The sequence below is a fragment of the Coregonus clupeaformis genome, chromosome 27 (assembly GCF_020615455.1).
Source record: "Coregonus clupeaformis isolate EN_2021a chromosome 27, ASM2061545v1, whole genome shotgun sequence".
Lineage (NCBI taxonomy): Eukaryota > Metazoa > Chordata > Actinopteri > Salmoniformes > Salmonidae > Coregonus > Coregonus clupeaformis.
In genome coordinates this window covers 1,925,531-1,950,023 of record NC_059218.1, presented here as the reverse complement: position 1 = coordinate 1,950,023, position 24,493 = coordinate 1,925,531, and the positions used below count along the sequence as shown (strand labels likewise).

The 24,493-nt window shown below is 42.9% G+C and overlaps 1 protein-coding gene across 1 annotated transcript; it reads left to right on the top strand.

The window, feature by feature from the left end:
• Positions 1-19: 19 nt before the first annotated feature.
• xrcc4 (X-ray repair complementing defective repair in Chinese hamster cells 4) lies at positions 20-23,980 on the top strand. Its single transcript, XM_041850602.2, has 8 exons — positions 20-99; positions 1,862-2,055; positions 2,153-2,343; positions 8,729-8,895; positions 9,515-9,646; positions 10,829-10,962; positions 15,362-15,506; positions 23,632-23,980. The coding sequence occupies exons 2-8, from the start codon at positions 1,914-1,916 to the stop codon at positions 23,732-23,734; spliced, it is 1,014 nt and encodes a 337-aa protein (XP_041706536.2). The 5' UTR covers positions 20-99; positions 1,862-1,913; the 3' UTR covers positions 23,735-23,980.
• Positions 23,981-24,493: the final 513 nt, after the last annotated feature.

Here is a 24,493-nt window from a genome sequence, read left to right as displayed (position 1 = left end):
AGATTTAACACAGGTTGTAGGTTTAAATATCAGATGTCGACCATCGGATATTAAAAGACATACCCAACTATCTAACGACGAAGGCTGGTGCAGTTTGAGGTAGGTCGGACTCTGACGTACTTGATACATGTTGATATGGCCACACGTGTGCTGTGCTACATTGCTCGAGCTTTGTTTACAAACAAGCCTGATGCATGCAAACACAACACTCTAACAATCAACTGAGAACTGGGGTGTAATCATTCATCTAAACAACGTTTTGCCACTAAAACGAGAGTTTCTATTGAACAAATGCAGGTATACCCCCCCACCCCCCCTTCCATTAAGAAAAGTTTAGCAACAGAATGAATATACCCATGGCATTCAGCAATAATGGCAAATGAAGTAGGCTACTATGATAATCTCATGTCAGTGGATCTTTGTCATGCATTCTGCTCGCACCATGTAACATTGCCCAGTCCCAAATCAACCCCTACCTCACCTCAGACATTTACTGTAGGCTACATGCTGGTGTCAATGCCTGTCTGTCAAAACAAAATAGAACCTAATAGACAAGATAATTCCTGAAGCCAAGATCGGTGCATCTACATTCTCCATCTCTATTTTAATGGTGTTGTTTTAGTGACTGAATCCATGACTAAGAAGAGAGGAATTGAGGAAATTCTGAGAACGAGGTTTCAGCACCAGTGTGGACAGGAAAGAGAAGTGACAGATGAGTGTGAGTGTGGAGTTTTCAGTTTGTGGCACTCAGTGGTGAGATTTTGTTACTTAACTAGGGGGGTAGGAGAACTACATGGGTGTGCTGGGTATATCCAGTTATTACATAGAGTTTTACATAGCTGTGGTGTGTGTTGTGGCTGGAATGAAAGCACCCGTGTTTAGTGTTTTCACCATCTTTCTGGTGGAATTTCTCCTGTTCTTTTGAAGTTCCTGTGCTCTCCCTGAGTCTGACCTTGTGTCTATCATTACTCTAAGGTTGTGCACACAGGTGAGTGTGAGTGAGTGTGTCCGTGTGTGTCATTACGGATCTTCTCTATGTGTGTGTGTGTCATTGCTGGCCAGCTGGTGTGTAGGTGCAGATGGTACAGGTGTTACTAGGGGTTAATGAATGACTATCCAACAGGGTGTCAGATGGGTGGGTTAAGCTCCATGGTTCTCCTCATTTAGAGTGCTGCACATCTGAACTCGCATCACGGTCACTGAGCTCTAATGTGTGCAACTTCTTGGTGTTACTGACTGTCACTGTGTATGAGTATAGTGAGAGTCTGAGTGGAACCGTTAATTACATAAGTCTATGTCATAAGTGGAACAGGTGTGAAAAGGATGTTGTGAAGGCAAGGCATTCCACTCTGACTATAGTCATTAGTTTAACTGAGGTAGGCCTAAATAGCGGATAGGTAGAATTTTCTCTCTTCTCAACTTTGTAGTTCGGAAGGAAACATAGGGCCTGTTACAGTTCCTAAAGCTGTGATGACAAGTCCTGTGGGGGTTGGCTGGTTCCCCATTCTTCCAAACCCAGTGGGACAGCCATCACTGCCTGATGCTTTACAGACCCAAACCCACTCGATTCCCCCGCAACACCCCATTACAGGACTGCACTGTCATTTTTACATCCACCCACTGTGGCAGGTAGCCTAGCGGTTAAGAGCGTTGGGCCAGTAACCGAAAGGTCACTGGTTCGAATCCCGAGCCGACTAGGTGAAGAATAAAAAAATCTGTCTGTGCCCTTGAGCAAGGCACTTAACCCTATTTGCTCCTGTAAGTCGCTCTGGATAAGAGCGTCTGCTAAATGTAAATGTAAACAATGATCACAATTGTCACAAATATCCCAACTTTGTTTTATTTCCAATACATCGTTTAGATACAAACAGAATTACGGACGGAAAGACCTCACGTGCGTGTGCAGGTGTGAGATGCATGTGACGGTGCGTGAGGTCCGTATCTCCTCGGAGTCAGAGACTTCCTACTTCCTGCGAGTGGAGTGGAGGGGGCGGGACTTAGGCTCTGGCTTCCTGTTACTGCTGACTGACGGACTGAACGCATGGAGAGGAGAAGGTAAACACACACACACCTGACGAACACGCACACACAAACATGACCACACACCTGTCTAAACTCTCACCTGAATCTTCCCTCCTTTCCCTCCCTGTAGTATCAGAGGATGGAGTGAGGGAGGAGGCTGAGGAGTTGGAGATGCAGACAGATCGTTACATCCAGGATCTCCAGCAGGCCCTGACTGGGACTGAACCCTCCTCTACTGACTACAGCTTCACCTTGACCTATAACCCCGGCCCAGTGACCAATATGACCCTGGCCTACGAGAAGGTGCAGAGGGACATCTCGGTGAGTGGCGTGGCGTGTCATAACATAGGCTGTGTTTTTTGGCCCCAACAAGTTTAACGACTATCCCTAACCTTTACCATAGCCCTAACCCTATCAAATATTTTACTTGTAGTGTTTATTTGAGTAAGTTAGCCATCCATCATGTGATATCTGATCTGTGTACAGTGTCACATACACTTTGAGGTTCATGTGAGGACGTCATTAGAATTAACAATGATGATGTTTGTATATGATGTCATCCTTAAGAGTTCATGGAAGTGAGAGTGAACTGTGTCTCCAACAGTGGCGGCTCCTGAAAAAATTCTCAGGAGGGGCAATTTTTCTGATGATTTAGGTGACCTACACACATTTAAAAAAAGATATGTCCAGCAACAACATGAAGACAGGGGCAGCATATAAGTCAATACCAGAAGCATTTATTGACTGATCTCAAAAGTGTTGGCTTACCAGGGTTGGTGGAGCCCTCAGTTTCATCTTTGCCTCGCAAAGCTAACTCAAACACTCCGCAAAAACTTCACACACTGGATTAGCCGGCTGAGGATGTGGCGGTTCTTGCTAATGTCGTAGTAAATATATTTGTTATAGTGAATATGGAATATGATATGTTGAGTAAAATGTTGTGCTAAGATCTATTTAGGTCAGGAGCTGGTTATAAGTTATGTTCCTATCCAATAACAATGGACAAAAGGGTCCTATCTTGTCAGCCTTGTCAGCAGGTGGCCAAGGACAACACCCACGCCATAGGCCTCTCAGTTCTTCCAACTCACGAGTTCTTGCTCTGAGGACACACACACACACAAACACACACACATCATCACTGTTAAACACACACACACACACACATCATCACTGTTAAACACACACACACACACACACAAAAATCCCCTCTCTTAGGCTGAACATTTGAAGACAGAGAACCCGACTCAGAGCCAATGCAACAGTGACAGTAGCCTGGAGGGGACCTCGCCCAACTCATCAGGACCAATCAGAAGATCAGAACTACTAGATTGAACCTACTTCATTTATTGCATAAAATGTCTGCACACAATGTTTCGGGGCTCTCTTCAGATAATAATAATAATAATATGCCATTTAGCAGACGCTTTTATCCAAAGCGACTTACAGTCATGCGTGCATACATTTTTGTGTATGGGTGGTCCCGGGGATCGAACCCACTACCTTGGCGTTACAAGCACCATGCTCTACCAGCTGAGCTACAGAAAGTGGATACTCATGGATGCGCATTGCAATTGTAAAATGTCAACACAATTGGAGACACCACGTCATTTTTGGAGACATGTTATTGACAGTAAACTATTGTAGATGCGACTGCTAACTAAATAAAACATTTTAGCTGGCTAGCTAATCATCTTAGCTAAATGTGGGGCAAACAATTCAGTTATTTACCGTTAATTTGAGGGATTGGGGTGAAAGAAATCGAGTTACATAGTGATACTTTACGATATACTGTATTGACAATATCGCAATATTTTAGCGCTAGTTGGCTGTACCTGCACCAAAAACACCATTATTGTTCCTTCATAGCTTGTTCTCAATCTTTTCACATTGGGAGCCAATTTGTTTTCAGCACTTTTATTTCCATGACTGATCAAAACTCGTTCTCATGGCTTTCTGATCCCTCTGCAACAGACATATGGTGCGCAATAAAATCACAGTATCGAATCGCAATACGTATAGAATCATGAGACTCGCAATGCTGATGCATATATCTTATCGTGAGGTTCCTGGCAATTCCCAGCCCAAGTTCATTTGCCACAACAAATCTCTTCGCTAGCAAACGCAATGTGTCTCCAGCAATGTTTACTTTTTTGACGTTCTATGGCATCTCCACTTTCCAAGCATATATGACCACATGTAATATTTTGGTAAGTGATGCAAATAGTGAACTATGTAGGGCCAGGATGTAAAATATATGTAGCTGCAGCAATTTCTCTTATCTGATATGGTAAGTAATGGGGCTTGATTTATAGCTCCCTAAGAGTTTGACGAACGGGTCCGTGAACGCGATTGCAGATATCTTTACCTCTGAATAAACTGCCTTATATTATACAATTATCCACCTTGTCCAAAAGTCTCTACTTTTTCTCCGTTCTCCAGTAAACTTGTTTTATCAACAATAGTAAGGTTCAATGACACAGAAAGCAGTTCAATGTCGGGGTACAGTCGCTCTCTTACCAGGATCGCGGTCCGCTCTGACCAGGGTGAAGGTGGCGGCTCCACCTCTCTGCCAGCAGCGTTTTCATTATTTAGTCCGTTCGTAGCGGGTATGTACACGATCAACAAGATCAGTCCAAAACCGAAGATCAGTCCAAAGCAGAATGTTTGCAGAATGTTTGTAAACTAAGTCTACAAATTAAAAACATAAAATAACGCCACACTGCAGGTCGCAACATAGACGCTGATAGCCGCCATTGTCTTAGTTACGTTCAACGTTACGTCACGTATGACGAAAGCGCGTAAGTGCATGCACACAGACACCCATAGAGAATGTATTGAAAGCTTTGAAATGTGAAAAAAATAGATTTTACATGACAGGCTATGAGAGACTTCTGGGCGATTTTCAACCTGACTGAAATCGCCCAAAAAACGGGCGGGGCCATTTGAAGCACTACTTTAGCCTGATTTGACATTTAGTGGCTGGCAGATCAGACGTGAACACTGATAACTGCTGTTGCCGTGATATAATTTTTTATAAATTTATAAAAAAAAAAATATATATATATTTTTTTTTTTTTTTTTTTTTATTGATTAGAAAAAAAATCCCTTCCTTTTCCCGTTTGGCAGTGCGTCGCCCATATCGCCCTATTGAACAAGCCGTCCCTGGTCTCCAATAACCTCATGTCGTATCTCATATCATATCTCATGTCCCCATTTCCTCTCAGGACCCTCTCACTAGCACTAATTGAGCTAATGAACCCAGGAAGACATTAATGTAGTGAAGCGCCGCTCTAGGAGGTTACCATGCCTTAGAAGTGTTGTTGTTATGTTAGTAACTGTAATCTTCTCTTCCCATAGCTGTTATAGGCTAGTAGTATTAAGCCCTCTATAGGATTAGTGTCATATAACTGTAAAAACAAACAAAATGGAGGCCAGTGGTGTGATGAAATACAGGTAGTTATTATTATCCCAACAGTGGGATATTCGTCTTTCAGCTTCACAGTATATTAAAACACACAAGTCAGTCAGGCAGTCATATCAACAGCAGGGTTATATTGGATAGTTCAGGAGTGCGTTGTTGTTTCCCAGTGGTAACGTCATCCTAATATTAGCTGTGTTCGAATACTCATACTAACCTTACTATTTGTGACGTAAATTGATTATGTAGTATGCTTATTGGTCATAGTATGGATATAGTTAGTATGCCAAAAGTTCCCAGATGTCTACTAAATTCGTATACAAGCAGTGGACACTATTTCCGTGCTATTAGGGCCCATAATGCAATTCTTCAGAAAATGGGCGTGGCTTCACAACGTTTTCAGATTTGAAGAAAATTGTGGAAATATGCAGCAGAAGAGCAGATACAAATTCGTTGCTTTAACTAATTATGACAAATGTTAAGAAAATGTCGAGCAATGTAATAAAGTAATTACTTTTCAAATAAGTTACCTTACACGTTATGTTGGCTGACAATTTGTTAGCTACACTATCCTTACGAACCGCATAGCATTACAGTATGTACCAGTATGTTAGCTAGTTACCATCCTAAAGTTAGTTGGCTACTAATACATCGAACTTGCCAGGCAGTATATTAACTATATGCTATCTAACTAACTACCCAACGTTTATTTATTTGATTATTCAAGTCATTCTTAGCTAAGTGGTATAGTCGTTGAGAGTTCTCAATGGACATTGTTAATTCTGGCTATCTACTCCGACTTCAGAGCACTCTCGTCTGAGTGTGCCAGAGCGCAGAATAACTGATGGATTTACTAACGCTCAACACCCGTTGAATATGGCCGGTGTCAGTAAACGTCGGCAAAAACAAGCGTAATTCAATTGTTGCCAGCAGCACAGTTACAGTCACCAACTCTCTGGATAACATGAAAACAGCCTAACCAGCTCTGCTAGGGCGAGTAAAATGGTCAGAGTGAGGTGTTCTCTCATTTGTTTTCTGGAAGTAGCTAGCAAGCTAGCCAACGTTAGCCAGTTAGCTTGGGTGCTTGACTGCCGTTGTGAGGTCCAGTGTACGCTCCGAGAGCGAAACGCTTTGAATTTACGAACGGACAATCTGACAACGCTCTGGATTTGCGCACTCTGGCACTCCAGATTGAATTTACGAACACACCCGAAATCGTAAAACATCTAGCTAGTCATTTGTTATGCTAACAAGCTAGCAAGAGGTTGCATAGCAACAGCATCAACTTCCGGTAGACAGGCTAGTACGCTCAACTGAAAAGATACTGTTCGTTTACAGTACACTAAAATGAACTAATAGTATGTAGTATATACTCATTAAGTATGTAGTATACATTATGTTAATATGGGTATTCGAAAACAACTATTGTCTTCCTCCGACTCCCTGCTTTGACAGGAAAATTATCCTCATGTTGTACTGTAGAATACTATCACTATGGAGTTTAAACACACACATAGCCAGCTTAGTGACAGTCAGTGTGCACAGAGGTCAACCACACACACACAAGTCTACTTTGTGCTTTGTTGCCATAGTAATAGGGTAATGACAGAATGGAAATCATAGTGCATGTGTTTCAGGAGAAAAGGGAAATGAATAGAATTGACTTCTTCAGAAACGAGAGTTTTGGACCAGGCCGTTTACAGAAGTTTCTGTGGTGCATCATCCAAGAGGAAGAAGTGCCTAGCATTTTCTGTTGCTCAACAGTTTATAAAAATATGAAATTATTCATCATAGAAATATGACTCATTATCAAATGATCCAAGTCTGATGTCTGGTCATGCAACAGCAGTGTGTGTATGCATGTGTGTGTGTTTGTGCATGTCTGTTGTGTAATTTCTGCCGAGAGTGAGGTTTTATTGACACCAGCTGTAAGGAAAGGAAGAACCTTACAATAACCTTGTAGAACCGTATACTGTAGAACCATATAGAACTCTGTAAAACAGACCTGGACAGGGAGAATTAGGAACACCTGGGTGGATGTTGTTTGGTAAATGTAAAGATGGGAATGAGATCTTCCTGTTTTTACTGCACGTCACTGGCCCATAGCATCAGCCCCAGGAAGGCTCCCACATAGCTGCGAGGGTATTATCACCATTACCATACCAGCAGTGATCAGTGTATCATCAAACAGCAACATGTATTTGACAATAAACAGTCATAGTATGGCCCACGGGGCAGCCATTTTCCACTAGTCAGTGGGTTTCCTCAGATCAGTGATATTGTGCAACTTTACATTTGATTTTAATTTGGGAGAACCATTCCAGTATTTTTATAGTATGTGAATAACTGAGTATTGTTGACTTGTCATCCTTTCCCTCTCTGATTTAGCTTTTCCTCTGTCGTTCTTCTCTCTTCTTTATCCTCTTTTTTTCATGGTGTTGATTTTATGCAGTCTAATGTCTCTCAGATCTTGTTGAGTAGCTTTGTGTGTGTGAGGATGTGTGGTCTCTATTCTCTTACTGTGTGCAGGTGGGTGTGTGTGTGTGTAGAGTCACAGGTCTAAACTACCCCCTGAACCCACTGATCATTCCCTCTGAGACCTGCTTTGAAAACCAACTCCAGAACCAGCATGTGGATCCATTTACACCAGGACTGTGTGTGAATGTGTGTGTGGCTGGGCTATGTGTGTGTAAATGTGCGGAGGTTAATGGTTTTCATCACTAGTAGATGGACCAGTGTAAAGAGAGTCCCTGTATGGCCAACGTGGGGCACAAACCAAGGTTCACAACAACACCATTATCTGGTTGCCGGTGAACTCACCACCAATACACTACCACTGAATCCCTCACAGCAGAAGCAGCAGTAGTTGTGGTTACTTTAGGAGCGATCCAGTACTTTAGGAGTGATCCAGACACCACAGTGATGTAGTAGCGACAGTTTCTACCCAAATAGATTCTAATTCTCTCCATTAGTTAATAATTGAGTCTGAGTCACAGGGAGAGAGAGGCAAATCCAGAGAGAGTCTGAAACAGTAACGTTTCTATGACGACTAATGGAAGCTCTGCCCGAGTCAACATTTCATAGCCAACCTGGTGGCGATCGATCATGATACCGGCCAATAGTGTTCGGGGCCAAATCATTATTGACCAATCGTTTTACTGCCCGTGTCTTTACCGGCCAATCAAGTAACTGTCCAACTCGTTAAGGTGGGCACAAGTATATGTGTGTTACAGGTGCATAGATGAACTCTCTCCCTTCCCTAATCCCACCCCTGTCTCTCCCCTCCAGTTCCGCCTGGGTTCTGTGTTGCTGTGTAAGATTCCAGAGCCAGTGGAGGAGGTCAGAGCATTACTGACTCACGGTCTAGAACGTGGAACCGCACTGCAGAACCACAACCACTTACTAAAGGAGGAGAACCACCGACTCAAACAGGAGCTACAACACATCAATGCAGAGTAAGACTTTGTGTCTGTGTGTGGGTGTGTGGCTGCTGAGAATGGAAAATAGTGCTGAAAGGGGGCCTTAATGACGCACAGACCTGAGAACTCAACACAGAGGCCAAGATCAAACACACACACACAAAGGATGAGGGAATCCCTCGCAAGTGAGTTTTGAGGGCAGCTCCCATCACCTAGACTGAATCCATGTGTTTCTGATCATCTCATTGCTGTAGTTTCTCTGATTCTGAAATAGAATATAGAGGTATTATGTTGCGGAGGGGGGGGGGGGGGATGTGTCAATGTTCCCTGGCAACCAACACCAGACACAACAAACCTAAACACTGACTGGATTCAGAGGGAAAGGCTGTGTCAGGGCTGGAGAATTAGACTGTCCCCTTAAGTTATCTTATGACATAAATAAATGGCACAGTCCCATTTCTATCCATACCAAGGGAGGGATTGTTGGTGTAAATGCATTTTCTTCCATCCCCTTGTAACTAACTCTAACCCTGATTTCCTGCTCTGTTTCGGATAAATCCGAGCAGTATGTTGGGGGTTTGGAGAATCTCGAGATTCTCTAAACTCTAACACGACCTGTGTGTGTGTGTACGCGTACGCATCTGTGTGTGTGTAGGTTGCAGCGGTATGTCAGTGGCAAGGAGACACTTGAGTCAGAGCTGTACTCTCGCTTCATCCTGGTGCTGAATGAGAAGAAGGCCAAGATACGCAGTCTACAGGAGAACCTCACACACCTGCAGGAGACCAGGTACATAGTACACACACATCCCCCATCGTTGACCTAACCTAACGTTACCCCACAGGGGGATGTCTGACCATGAGGAACCCCCTCAAGGTCACAGGATATCACTCATATTATTTCCACACCCCTCTGTAATGAAGGGATATGATCTGATTGACCAAGAGGGTTTGACTTATCAAGGTAACTTCCTGTGATATGTTCATCATCTATGTGGTAACCCCTTGTGATATATCCTGATGGTTTGGTGTTGGTGATTTGGCCATCTGGTGGCACATGCCAGTATGTAAGTGATGAAAGGTGTTATTAAGGTGATGAGGAAATATACAACCTGCCGGTACCACATTTAATCCCATACTGTTCAATATAAACAAATTACCAGGCAAATATACAGGTAACTGCCAAAATAAAGGAAACACCAACATAAAGCGTCTTAATAGGGCGTTGGGCCACAACGAGCCAGAACAGCTTCAATGTACCTTGGCATAGATTCTACAAGTGTCTGGAACTTTATTGGAGGGTTGCGACACCATTCTTCCACGAGAAATTCCATAATTTGGTGTTTTGTTGACTGTGGTGGAAAACGCTAACTCAGGCGCTGCTCCAGAATCTCCCATAAGTGTTCATCTGGGTTGAGATCTGGTGACTGAGGCGGCCGTGGCATGTGGTCCTCTGTAGCTCAGCTGGTAGAGCACGGCGCTTGTAACGCCAAGGTAGTGGGTTCGATCCCCGGGACCACCCATACACAAAAATTTATGCACGCATGACTGTAAGTCGCTTTGGATAAAAGCGTCTGCTAAATGGCATATTATTATTATTATTATTATTATTATATGGTTTACATCGTTTTCATGCTCCTCAAACCATTCAGTGACCACTTGTGCCCTGTGGATGGGGGCATAGCCATGGTAGCCAGAATAATGGCCAAAATAATGGCCTGCACAGCATTTTTATACATACATGAACATTAGCATAATGGGGTGTTAATTGCTTAATTAACTCAGGAACCACACCTGTGTGGAAGCACCTGCTTTCAATATACTCTGTATCCCTCATTTACTCAAGGGTTTCCATTATTTTGGCAGTTACATGTGCGCACAGTATACAAAACCTCCCCAAGTTTTGATCTTTAACACGTGCACGTGTGTGTGTGTGTTTCAAGCGTCTGTATATCTCTGGTCTCTCTAACAGGGAAGAGGGAGAGAGCAGCAGTCCAGGGAAGAGAACGAAAAAGACGACAGGACAGACCAGAGAGGAGGAAGATGAATATGAAGCGAGCACTGATGAAGACCAGTCCCAGCCTGCCTCTTTAGAACCCACCCAGGGTAGGGTATACAGATGTAAACTCATATAAAGAAGAAGCACACGTTCAAGTGTCCTTAAAGCTTGTTAAAAGTAATCTTGTCACTGGCAGTGTGTTTGCGTAGTGGTCTCGTAGTGATGACAGAGCATGTGTGATCTCCATCCTGGAGAGAGTGTTTAGAGCAGATTTACTCTGGGTTACATTAGAGCTGTGTGTGTGTGCATGTGTGCGTGTGTGTGTGAGGGATAGAGAAAATAGTGTGTGAGAGCTGTGTGTGTGTTTGTGGTCCCCCTGATTGTAGTCTCTAAGCACTGTCACAGAGGAGGTGGCTCTGAGGGAAGAGTTGGAGGGTGTAAGGGGTGGTTGACTAGGAATGATAATAGCCCCCGCTACACTACAATCATGGAGCTCAGAAGATCCCCCCCCCTGTTTGTGTCCAGTCCAGTATATGAAAGCATTTATCCTGTACAGTCTCATCATGAACCCTAACCCATAAATGTGAACTTAACCTACTGCAGTTTGTCTATCTAAATTCAAAATGTGAGGTGAAGCCCCCAAATAATTATAATAGCCCCCCCAGGTACCATCATGGAGCTCAGAAGATCCCCCTGTGTATGTCCAGTGTATGAAAGCATTTATCCTGTACAGACTCATTATTAACCCTAAATTAACCCACTACACTCTGTCTCTGTCTAAATGTAAGGTAACACGGGACTTAATGTAGCATAAGTTTACATTATCTTACCTTATGGTTAAGCTGTTTATTATCTATGCATAGTCACTTTACCCCTACCTACATGTACATATTACCTAAATTACCTCAACTAGCCTGTACCACAGCATATTGACTCGGCACCGGTACCCCCTGTACTGTATATAGCCTTGTTATTGTTATTTCTATTGTGTTACTTATTTTTTTACATTAGTTTATTTAGCAAATATTTTCTTAACTTTTATTTTCTTAAAACTGTATTGTTGTTTAAGGGCTTGTCAGTAAGTTTTTCACGGTAAGGTCTACACCTGTTGTATTCAGCGCATGTGACAAATACAATTTAATTTGATTTGAAGTGTGTGCTCAAAGAGGGAAAAACCAGCCGTATTCCAAGAATCATGTAAGCGTACATTACACATAGCATGACGGGCAGTCATGGTAGCGCGATGTGTGGTGTGTGTGCACTCGTGCCTGTGTGTGTGTACGGAATCTGTCTGATTCTGTCTATATGACTGGTGTTATTCCAGCCCAGCCAGGCACCAGCGACGACGTTAGTGAGTGATGATTGCATAACCCTCTGTGAGTGATTAGTGCAGCGGGCCTCTCTGACCTGCCTGGAGCACCTACCGGGTCAGACACCACTTATAGAGTAGACTGTGCTGGTATAGTGGGTATGGGGCCCTTTGGGGAGGTGGGTATAGGGCCCCTAGGCCCCCTTTCTCTCCCAGCTGTGTGTTGTGATTGAGGTGGTAAATAAGGGTTATTGTTGGGGTAAATGGTAGGTATAAAGGTTTATTTACTTTACGTACAGTACTAGTCAAAAGTTTGGACACCAACTCATTCCAGGGTTTTTCTTTATTTTTACTATTTTCTACATTGTAGAATAATAGTGAAGATGTCTATGAAATAACACATGGAATCATGTAGTAACCCCAAAAAGTGTTAAACAAAATATATTTTATATTTGAGATACTTCAAAGTAGCCACCCTTTGCCTTGATGACAGCTTTGCACACTCTTGGCATTCTCTCAACCAGCTTCAGGAGTTAGTCACCTGGAATGCATTTCAATTAACAGGTGTGCCTTGTTAAAAGTTTTTTTTTTTTGTTGAGCCAATCAGTTGTGTTGTGACAATTTAGGGGTGGTATACTGAAAATAGCCCTTTTTGGTAAAATACCAAGTCCATATTATGGCAAGAACAGCTCAAATAAGCAAAGAGAAACGACATTACATCATTACATCAAGACATGAAGGTCAGTCAATCCGGAAATGTCAAGAACTTTGAAAGTTTCTTCAAGTGCAGTCGCAAAAACCATCAAGCGCTATGATGAACTGGCTCTCATGAGGACCGCCACAGGAAAATAAGACCCAGAGTTACCTCTGCTGCAGAGGATAAGTTCATTAGAGTTAACTGCACCTCAGATTGCAGCCCAAATAAATGCTTCACAGAGTTCAAGTAACAGACACATCTCAACATCAACTGTTCAGAGGAGACTGTGTGAATCAGGCCTCCACTACTAAAGGACACCAATAATAAGAAGAGACTTGTTTGGGCCAAGAAACACGAGCAATGGACATTAGACCGGTGGAAATCTGTCCTTTGGTCTGATGAGTCCAAATTTGAGATTTTTGTAGGTGAATGGATGATCTCCGCATGTGTGGTTCCCACCGTGAAGCATGGAGGAGGTGGTGTGAAGGTGTGGGGGTGCTTTGCTGGTGACACTGTCTGTGATTTATTTAGAATTCAAGGCACACTTAACCAGCATGGCTACCACAGCATTCTGCAGAGATACGCCATCCCATCTGGTTTGCGCTTAGTGGGACTATCATTGGTTTTTCAACAGGACAATGACCCAACACACCTCCAGACTGTGTAAGGGCTATTTGACCAAGAAGGAGAGTGATGGAGTGCTGCATCAGATGACCTGGCATCCACAATCACCTGACCTCAACCCAATTGAGATGGTTTGGGATGAGTTGGACCGTAGATAGTAAAAATAAAGACAAACCCTTGAATATGTGTAGGTGTGTCCAAACTTTTGACTGGTACTGTGAATGGGAGGTAGGTAAGATCCCTAGAAGTCTCTCCGTATCTCCCAGATGTGTGCTGTATTGAGATGGTGGATTAGGGTTATAGCAGGGGTATTTGGTAGGTAGGTAATGGTTGTGTCCCTCCCTCTAACAGCTGTATTTTGTAAACTGATGGGCAAATATTCACAGGTTCCTGTGTTGCTTTGGTTGCCATGACAATGAATCCGTTTATTAGTGTGTTGCCAGGAAGGGCAGAGAAAATGGGGAAGGGGCAAAGTGGTTATGTTTTCAGTAATGAGTTTGAGATAAACTGTGTGTGTGTGTGTGTGTTATAACACACTTGACAAGTTTATTTTCTCTCTGCCAGTCTGGTCTTGGCTAGCCCCATACCAAGCTGTGTGGCTTGTAGCCTATATGTCGTTAAATGTGTGTGTGTGCGTGTGTGTGTGTGTGTGTGTGTGTGGCTGTGTCGTTAACTGTGTGACGGCGGTTTATAACGACCCAGGTGTCACATTATGGCTACAGGCACCATGGATTGACCCCCATTTACCCAATGTCTCACCCACTCCAGTTGCTTTTTATTGTATTTTATTTACCGGCCTGCCTGCCTGCCTAATGTGATGAATGAGGCTATTCATTTTAACACAGTGTTTTTACAGACTGCCAGCCTGAGTGACCAGAGACTCATGTTACTGTTACACACTGAATAGAACTCTATTAGTCTATGAGTAATAATGCTGAAGCAAGAATATGACCTCCCCTGTACTTGGTTTAATGGAATAATAAGCAAGCAGTTTTGATGCTGGTGATGCTGATGTATCCCCCATCCATGTGTCTATTTCCTCCTCCCTCCTCCACTTGTCTACTCTGGGCACGTTTCTCTGTCCTCCCATCAGTCAAATGGGCTGATCTGTGGAAGGAAGGGGACACCTGTGAGAGGGGGAGAAAGGGGGAACCGGGAAAGGAGGGAGAGAGGGAGGGAGGGAAGGAGAAGCACACAACTCATTCCTTCCTGGACAGACCAGATGTGGGTGGCTGCAGACCCAAACTCTGCTTGTGTTCACTGTGTTTCAGAAGCTGAGAAACATGTAGCTATGTAGCTAGCAATGTAGTAGATGTTTCTAACATCTTTCATTGTAGAGTCAACTAAATTCAGTTTACGACCAAATCTTACAATTGGACTCCGTATTGACTCTGCGTGACTCAGTAGCACAAAGGTTAAATTAATATACCTTCAGAAAGTAGGCTGTTGTGTAACAGCCTAAATTCAAAATTGATTAAATCGTTTTTTTTCACACCCATCTACAAACAATAGTGAAACAATAGTGAAAACATGTTTTTAGAAATGTTTGCAAATGTATTGAAAATATCTAATTTACTTAAGTATTCACACCCCTTTGGCAGTGATTTGAGTCATCTGTATCAGCTTTGCACACCTGGATTGGGAATTTTCTCCCATTCTTCCTTGCAAATTTTCTTAAGCTCTGTTAAGTTAGATGGGGAGCGGCGGTGTACAGCAATCTTCAAGTCTTTCCAAAGATTTTGTCTGGGTTTTGGCTGGGCCACTCAAGGACTTTCACATTATTGTTCTGAAGCCATTCCAGCGTTGCTTAGGCTGTATACTTTCTGAAGGCACTGTATTTTGACTCTGTACTGACTCTTGTGTGTTCGCTCCTCAGGGACGTCACGTAGCCGCAGCCCATTGGACGACAGTCTGAATGACATCACAGATGTGGCACCCTGCCGTAAACGCCGCTTCCGCCACCTGCAACCTCCTGACACCGTTGCTAAGAGACCGACCCTGGAGCCAGCGCAGAAACAGAGGTACGGATACAACACACACCACACACACTCCACATTTCCTTCTCAGATGTCTCTACTGCCAGACTCTAAATCATTAGGTAATCCTCATATATGTGTCTGTGACGCCTCTGACCGAAACTAGCAGCTTTACACACTCACACACAAATAGTGGCAAAGGTGGCTGAGAAACACACAGGGCTATGACGTGATGATGAGTTTCCCAACATGGTCTCCTGTGTAGATATGTGTTGTAGATCTGTTGTCCTGACTCCTGAGTGCTGGTTTCTGTCTGCCAAACACACGTCCACTGAGCTTTGGTCTTTCTCTGTATTTCTCTTCTCTGAAATGGGAATGTCACTTCGTTCTTCCCCCCAGCTCTCTCCATCTCTCTTTCTTGCCGTCTCTCTTTCTTCCTCGCTCCCTCCCTCCCTCCCTCCCACCCCAGCCACTCTCACGATGTCTGAGACTTTGTCATAGATATGTAAAAGGCACTTGCCTTTCCACTGATAGTCTGTCTCTGTCTGTGTTTATGAATGGGAAAATAACTTCATGTTATGTAGCGCTGCTACAGCTTTACACTCCTAGCAACAGGTGAGCTCTCAAACAAGACTGGATCACAACATAGGGAAATACTGTAGCTTTGAAAACCAAAGTATTTTAGCCAAATTACGTACGTGATTGTGCGATTTACATGGAAGCTGTCATAAACTGGTCCACTCTGGCCACCTCACAATGGTGACAACATGTCTATTAACACGTGACACCATCTCTCAGAGCGTGTGTATGTGTTCTTGCATGCGCACTTGCGCGTATGTGCGACTGCGTGTATGAACATGTGACAGAGCCTCTCTCCCTGCTCTAGTCCATGAGTCACACATGACAGGCATAGAAAACATTTAATCACTAGACCAACAGTGGACCGACCAGAGAGGGTTGGAAGAGCCTGGGCTTTTAAAATTCCCTTGAGTAATCCCTATAAATAAAATAATCACCCTAAAATACAGATAGTAGCTTGGCGTGGTTAAACGAACCTGGTGTTTGAAGAGGGGAGGAAAGGAGGATAGATGTGAGGAGGAGACAGGAAATGAAATGAGTGGAGGGGAGAGAGGAAAGCAGGAGACAGGAGAGAAGGAGATGGGGACAAAAAGAGGATCATGATGTTAAAGAAGCTAGCTCGTAAGGACACTTAACTGTGTGACATTGTTCCTGGTGTCATGGATCTGCTTGTGGCTGCCATGCAGTGACAGAGGAAGACATAATGACACTACCTCCTAGTCCTGAGGAGAGGAAAGGAGAGGAGAGGAGAGGAGAGGAGAGGAGAGGAGAGGAGAGGAGAGGAGAGGAGAGGAGAGGAGAGGAGAGGAGAGGAGAGGAGAGGAGAAACGGGTCGGTCCGCCTCGAGGAAGAGGGGTCATTCCACCTCAAAAAGCACAAGAAAGAGGATTGACGTCCACCATCTCAGATTGTTCTGATATTGTTTCTGTTGTTAGAAACAGATAAGATTAGCATTCCTGCAACATTATTTTGTTGAAATATAATTTGATCTCTGAGAAATTAAGCTAATTGATTGCACCAAAATTGGCAATTTTAATTATTCAATAAATATAGTACCTAACGTCCAATTTGGACCAAACTTTTTTTCTAACAGTAACCAGGTTTCCATCCAACCTTGTTTTGCGAGTAAAGTCCATAACAATAATCTCATTTAGGCTATATGTGTGCTCTCGCTAATAGCGCTGTTGGCTAGAGCGCACAAGCCAGTTTGCACACTCGCTATATAACACCATTTTGTTGGTGAGAAAACCATCAGTAGGGTTAAAAATGCTATGGAAACCCATTTGACTTGTATTTTTTATTCGGTACAAGGGAATTTAACCGCAAAAGGTATTTTATGTGCACTACGTCATCACGCACAGCCTTTTAACTGCAACAGGTACATTTGATGGAAACACATATCTGGTGGGAAAATTGACTTTTTTTTAAAATGCAGATTTGAGAATATTCACATGAAAATCTGTCGCCAATTGGATGGAAACCTAGCTATTGAGTTAGACATGAGGAATCCAAAGGAATTGTCAAAAAGTTAGCATTTGAAACAGTGGCCAGGTAAACAAAACCAAAGCATGGGTTGCTGTCATACCTGGTCCATAGACTGCATACAGGGTAAGAAAAGCAGTATGTACTTTTATAATTTGGGTGAACTATCCCATTAACAATGGGATTCTTTAAAAAAGTATCACCTAATAGCAGGAACAGCACCATCTAGTGGTCAGAACCTGGTAATATCAGGATGCAGGATGGGACATAAACCCAACAACTTAAATTACTAATTTCTGTGAACAGGGGGAAAAAACATGGGTGTCATGGCTTGCTGAAATGACATGGAACAACCAGGAGAGGACAAGAGAAGGGAGGAGAAAGAGAGGAGATTCAACAGAACGGAACAGTGTATTTGGTGGCCCATAGTGTCTCGATGTTGTAGCTGCCCACTCGGACGTTCCTGAACTTACCCAACCAGCTGACCTCACACTTTCCACTCCTGCGGTGTGCTAGAGGACAACCTGTGGAAAACACCACAGCTGGCCACCCGAAGGCCCTATCACGTCTACACTGAAGCTCACTTTATTGGTGTTAAAATGCCACTGCTCTCCTGCAGTCTCTCTGGCTTTATGGTGCTGCTGATTGTGTTTTAGACTACAACGCACACACATACTGGCACATACTGGCACACACACACAACAGGTTGCTGCAGGCGGTCCAGCTGGTCATGGGAAGATTGGTACTGTTACTGTACATCAGCCGCAGGAGAAATAACTCTTGACACGATAAGACCCGAAGACATGTTTTAGCTGCTGCTCTTTGTTCTGAAAGCTGTTGTTTATTTCTCAGCGTTCTTGTTGGATGTTGATATAAAAGCACAGTGTGGTCTAAATATCCGATCATATGTCTGTTGATTAATAATGTCTTGTGGGGACATTGGATATTAAGAGAGGATTCTGGGTAAAGCTAAGGAGATCAGGCACAGACTGACAGTCCAGTAGGGGATCTGATTAGAGAAAGTCTTATACTGAACAAAAATATAAACGCAACATGAGCTGAAATAAAAGATCCCAGAAATCTTCCATATGCACAAAAAGCATATTTCTCTACATTTTTTTGCACAAATTGGTTTACATCCCTGTTAGTGAGCATTTCTCCTTTGCCAAGATAACCCATCTACCTGACAGGTGTGGCATATCAAGAAGCTGATTAAACAGTATGATTATTACACAGGTGCACCTTGTGCTAAGGACAATAAAAGGCCACTCTAAAATGTGCAGTTTTGTCCCACAACACAATGCCACAGATGTCTCAAGTTTTGAAGAAACATGCAATTGGCATGCTGACTGCAGGAATGTCCACCAGAGGTGTTGCCAGAGAATTGAATGTTAATTTCTCTACCATAAGCCGCCTCCAACATCGTTTTAGAGAATTTGGCTGTACGTCCAACCGGCCTCACAACCGCAGACCACGTGTAACCACGCCAGCCCAGGACCACCACATCCGGCTTCTTCACCTGCCTGAGACGAGCCACCCGGTGAGCTGATGAAACTGTGGGTTTGAACAACCAAAGAATTTCTGCACAAACTGTCAGAAACCGTCTCAGGGAAGCTCATCTGCGTGCTCGTTGTCCTCACCAGGTTCTTGACCTGACTGCAGTTTCAACTGTACTGGGCAGATGGCAGACAGTGTGTGTGGTGTCATGTGGGCAAGCGGTTTGCTGATGTCAACATTGTGGACAGAGTGCCCCATGGTGTCGGTGGCGTTTAGTTATGGGCAGGCATAAGCTACAGACAACGGAACACAATTGCATTTTATCGATGGCAATTTGAATGCACAGAGATATCGTGACGAGATCCTGAGGCCCATTGTCGTGCCATTCATCCACCGCCATCACCTCATGTTTTAGCATGATAATGCACAGCCCCATGTCGCAAGGATCTATACACAATTCCTGGAAGCTGAAAATGGCCCAGTTCTTCCATGGCCTGCATTCTCACCAGACATGTCACCCATTAAGCATGTTTGGGATGTTCTGGATCGACGTGTACGAGAGTGTGTTCCAGTTCCCGCCAAAACCCAGCAACTTCGCACAGCTATATAAGAGGAGTGGGACAACATTTCGCAGGCCACAGTCAACAGCCTGATCAACTCTATGTGAAGGAGATGCATGAGTCAAATGGTGGTCACACCAGATACTGACTGGTTTTCTGATCCACGCCACCTACCTTTTTTTTAAGGTATCTGTGAACAACAGATGCGTATCTGTATTCCCAGTCATGGGAAATCCATAGATTAAATGCTTTATTTATTTATTTCAATTGACTGATTTCCTTAAATGAACTGTACCTCAGTACAATCTTTGAAATTGTTGCATGTTGTGTCATTTCTTTATGTAAAAGGCATTATACTCAGTGGGACTTGAGTTGTAGAGATTGTAGATCTGTCCGTTTACTGTTCTGCTGTGCATCGGCTGATTTTCCCAAATGGACCCTTTCTGATCTAGATCATACTGCAGTTCACACACACACACACACATACACAAACGCATACAAGACAAGGTATTGACACAGCGCTGTATGTGTACTTGTGTGTGTGTACTCGTGTGTTTCCGCATGTATGTGTGGTTGCATGGTGCTGGTTTGCGTAGGTTTATAAACAATACTTGGCACAAACTATTAAAGACTGGCACATCCATACTCCCACACACACTAACCTTCTCCATCTGAGGCTCAGAAACAGGGATCTGTGTTTACATCAGTCAGCTCTACCTTCTGCTTCATACAGAAACATTACCCTTGGGGGGTTGCTGGTATGTCACAGGACCACATGTGTGTGCGTGCGAGTGTGTGCGCTTCCAGGAGTGTAACTGTTTTCTCATATTGGTGATAACGATTGAAAACAAGTTGGATGGCTTTGCTCTCTACATACACCACACCACACACACACACACCACACTGTGGCCTGTCAGTCAGAGGCCAAAGGTCAGAGGTGAGCCTTGTTAATGAGATGATTTACTTGGAGCAAGTGGGTGAGGTCAAATAGAGCTCCTCAAAACGAATACACCTGAGGAAAGAGAGCTAACCACCCACCTACTTTATTCTTTCTCTTCCTCTCCATTTCTCAACTTTCTCTCTCTGTTTTACCGGATAATTTGTGACTTCAGTTTTCCGTCTGCATAGCGAAGTACTGACAACGCAGTAACCATGGTCATATTTCCCTCCTTCCTTCTGTACTTTCAGTAGGGAAGAAATCAAGAGTGCTGATTTCATCTACACACACACATTTACGACATTGCCAGTTCTGTCTAGATTGTTAGCCCTCATTAATATTGCGGCTGTGTTTAACGAGGGGACTGCTGGATGGTGGAAGGACGTGAGGAGTTGATTGTGTTAAAGGGATACTTCGAGATTTTGGCAATTAAGCCCTTTATCTACTTCCCCAGAGTCAGATGAAACCGTGGATACCATTTTTATGTCTGCGTGTGCGGTTTGAAGGCAATTGCTAACTAGTGTTAACGCAATGACTGGAAGTCTATGCTTATCTGCTAGTATGCTAGCAGATTCCCATAGACTTCCAGCATGGTAGCAGATTCCCATAGACTTCCAGTCGTTGCGCTAATGCTAGTTAGCATTGGCTCGCAAAACTACCTCTAACTTCCTTCGTACTGGACACAGAGACATAGAAATGGTATCCACAAGTTCATCTGAATCCTCATTGTCAAATGTATCCCTTTAATGTGTTTCAAGGTTCTTCTGTCAGTTCAGTATATGACTAATAGCTCTGTTAAAGTGGTGTGTATCAAACCTGTTTACTCATTAGCAGTTACTGTAGTATGTTACAGTGGAGTATCTCAGCTCAAAGATGCACACATACACACACACACACACACACACACACACAGTGCCACAAACCTGCTCCCAACTATTGACACACTGTTTCCACAAAGGAGAGAGCTTGGAGTGTGTGTGAATGGTTTATATGTGTTGTTTGAACTTTTTGGGGGGAGTGGTAATGGGGGGTGGGGGGGTGGTGGGGGGGGTTGTGCACTTTATAATGGAGTCCATATCTCCCTGTGTGTGTTGCCTCTAGGTAGGGTTGCAACTTGCAAAACTACCGATTAATATATCAAAGTTACCGGAACTTTCGGTAGTTTTGGTAATAACAGGTAATCTATGGCAATCTATGGTAACTTTGGTAATTTATACTTAAATAACTTTAGAAAAATGTATTAATATACAGTATATAGTATAAATGTTTTATATCTGTCCATATTGTCCATTTGTTTATAGTAGAAAGACCATATGGTTCAAGAGAAAACAGCCAAATTATTGATAAAAGTATATAATCAATAATGGCATTATTTTCAATTAACTCTGCAACTCTTCCAACTATAGATTTTTTTCACAGCTGCCACCATTTTGACGCCGAAACAACATTTACAACAAAAACATATTGACATAGTAAAATCAATAAGTGTGTCAAAAAATATACAGTATATTTCATGTTAAAAGCGTCATAATAAACACCAATGGTATTCACTAAGTTGATGGTTTATATTTAGGATAATGTTTTACAGCTTTGCCAATCTATTTTTTTATTTTAATATCGTTTTATGATTATTTTATATATTTTACATGTGATAAGGCCACACAGATTGCCCATGGGGGGCAAGTATATAAAAAATTAAATACATGTATGCACTCATTAACTGTAAGTCGCTCTGGATAAGAGCGTCTGCTAAATGACTAAAATGTAAAAGAAATTGCCAGAGATAATTAGACAGCTGTGATCATCTGAAATACCCCAAAAGGCCACTAGATGTCATGTGATAAAATTCCAAAAGATAACTAGGAAGTTACCTAAATGCTGATAGTTTACTGGTAAACTTTTTACAAATGTCCAGTAATATACCCTCCCTTTGCAACCCTACTTCCAGGTTTGTTATGAGGAGTGTTTGAGAATGAAAGCAACACTATGCTGGAAACTGTCAACCCTAATCAGGATAATAGGTAATTTATTGATTTGTAGAAACTACAGTACTTTGGATTGAATAAAGAAACACACCTTTTTAAACGTAGTGAAAACCTGATATAAATGTGTAAAAACATATAAACGTTTTAACCCTTTAACAAACCAACCTGCAGTGTCAGGCTGATTGTAGTCAATCACTCTTCTGTTTGCTGTAGGTCATTCAGCAGGTGAGTGGAGCAGACCTAGGCAGAAAATAGTTGTTTTTTTGTAGTTTATTTGAAAATACGAATTCAAATACTCAAGGTAGTTGAATATAGTTTACTGTAATCCATAGAAGGGTTTTGGAACCTCTAACCTTGGCAATTGGACTGTTAAACTCATGTACACTAGCAATGGCTACCAGTCTTGACTTGAGTGGGAACTGCCATCTATGGATTATATGTCTATGGTTGGTTACGGCTGTCAATTTGCCTTTTGCAAATTTCAAAATACAATCGCGCGAAAAACGTACAGTTTGGAAAGCAAATGCTGTCATTACTAAATGTGTAATGTGATAGACATTACTATTTTCTTATACACAAAACATTTGATTAATAAAATATTGAATCAGTCTCTTCAAATGAAGGGGATGATGAGAGGGAGGGTATCGGATTTCATTGGTCCTCAACTCGCAGCTCAGACACTTCATTCAGGATAAATGGAGTTAGCTTGCCCCGGAGCAGGTAAGTTCTGAAGGATTTGTTGCCAAAGAAATGTAACTGGCTGAAAAGTGAGCCACTTTCGTGGTACCGGTTATCCCGAGTTGAACTCAGACTTGACCAAAGTTACCTCGCTAACTCCTCAAACCTGATTCGTAGTATAGGGCTCTTCTCTCCTCTGTGTTTGTGTGCGTGTGCGTGCATGTATGTGTGCGTGCGTGTCGAAAAGTGCAGACAGCCCTAGGTTTGAATATCAGTGGTATGCATTCAGTGTGGTTTTCCATACAGGAAGACAGCCATTGGTTAGAAAACAAAAGAAAAACCCTGCACACTCCGATGGCTCCGACGCAATACATGTAATAATCAATTCAATCAACAACAGTCATTGCTTTACTGCTTGGGTTAGACTGACATTTTTGTGTGTGTATTGGCAGGAGGGATCCCCTGCCATCGTCCAGAGCAGCAGCCAATCAGGACCAGGCTCCCCAGCTCCCTGATGTCAGTCCTGATGCTGAGGACCTGTTTGAGGACATCTGAGTTCTAACCACTCACTCCTCAATCAAATTATTTCTATCCCTCACTCCTTTTATCTCTCTCTCCTCCATCACTTACGTCTGTCACTCTATCAGCCGGTCCCAACTCTCTTAGAACCCCTTCCCCTAACTAACCCCTTTCATGTTTGTAAATCTGAAAGATCAGGATAGGTATAAACAGTGTGGTGATGGAGCTTCCACCCTATTCCTTACAGATCCAAACTTAAAAGTGTATTATTGATATCATGAATTTGGCATCCTATTTTGTGCTCCTTGTCCCAGTCTATAGGGCTAATGGTAACTACTTCTAAACTTACAAAAATCCAATCAACCATGGATGAATGATAGTATACCTAGTTTCACGCTGAAATTATGGTGTCCTTTGGGCAAATCAGATGTCAATGTAGCCTACATAAACCTAACCTCAGTCGGAATTTACTTTCACATACACTTTAAAAAATAAAATACAAATTATTCAGCGTACAACTGTAAAGCAACTAGCCAGGCACGGCTCAAGGATGACATGCCTCCACCAGTAGTCTGAAGCTACTGATCTGCACCCCGGTGTCAAACTTGTCCGCAGTACGTATAGGTGCGTTGAAAAACTGCAATGTGATGCTAATTTGGAAAGCTTTGGGAGGCATGCCAGGAGGGCACGAGCACACCAGCTCCAAGGAAACGATGGAGACAACTCTGCAAGAGTATGTAGTTGAAAGCACGGTTTGCTCAACAAACATTTTGTTAAGAAACTCACAAAAAATGT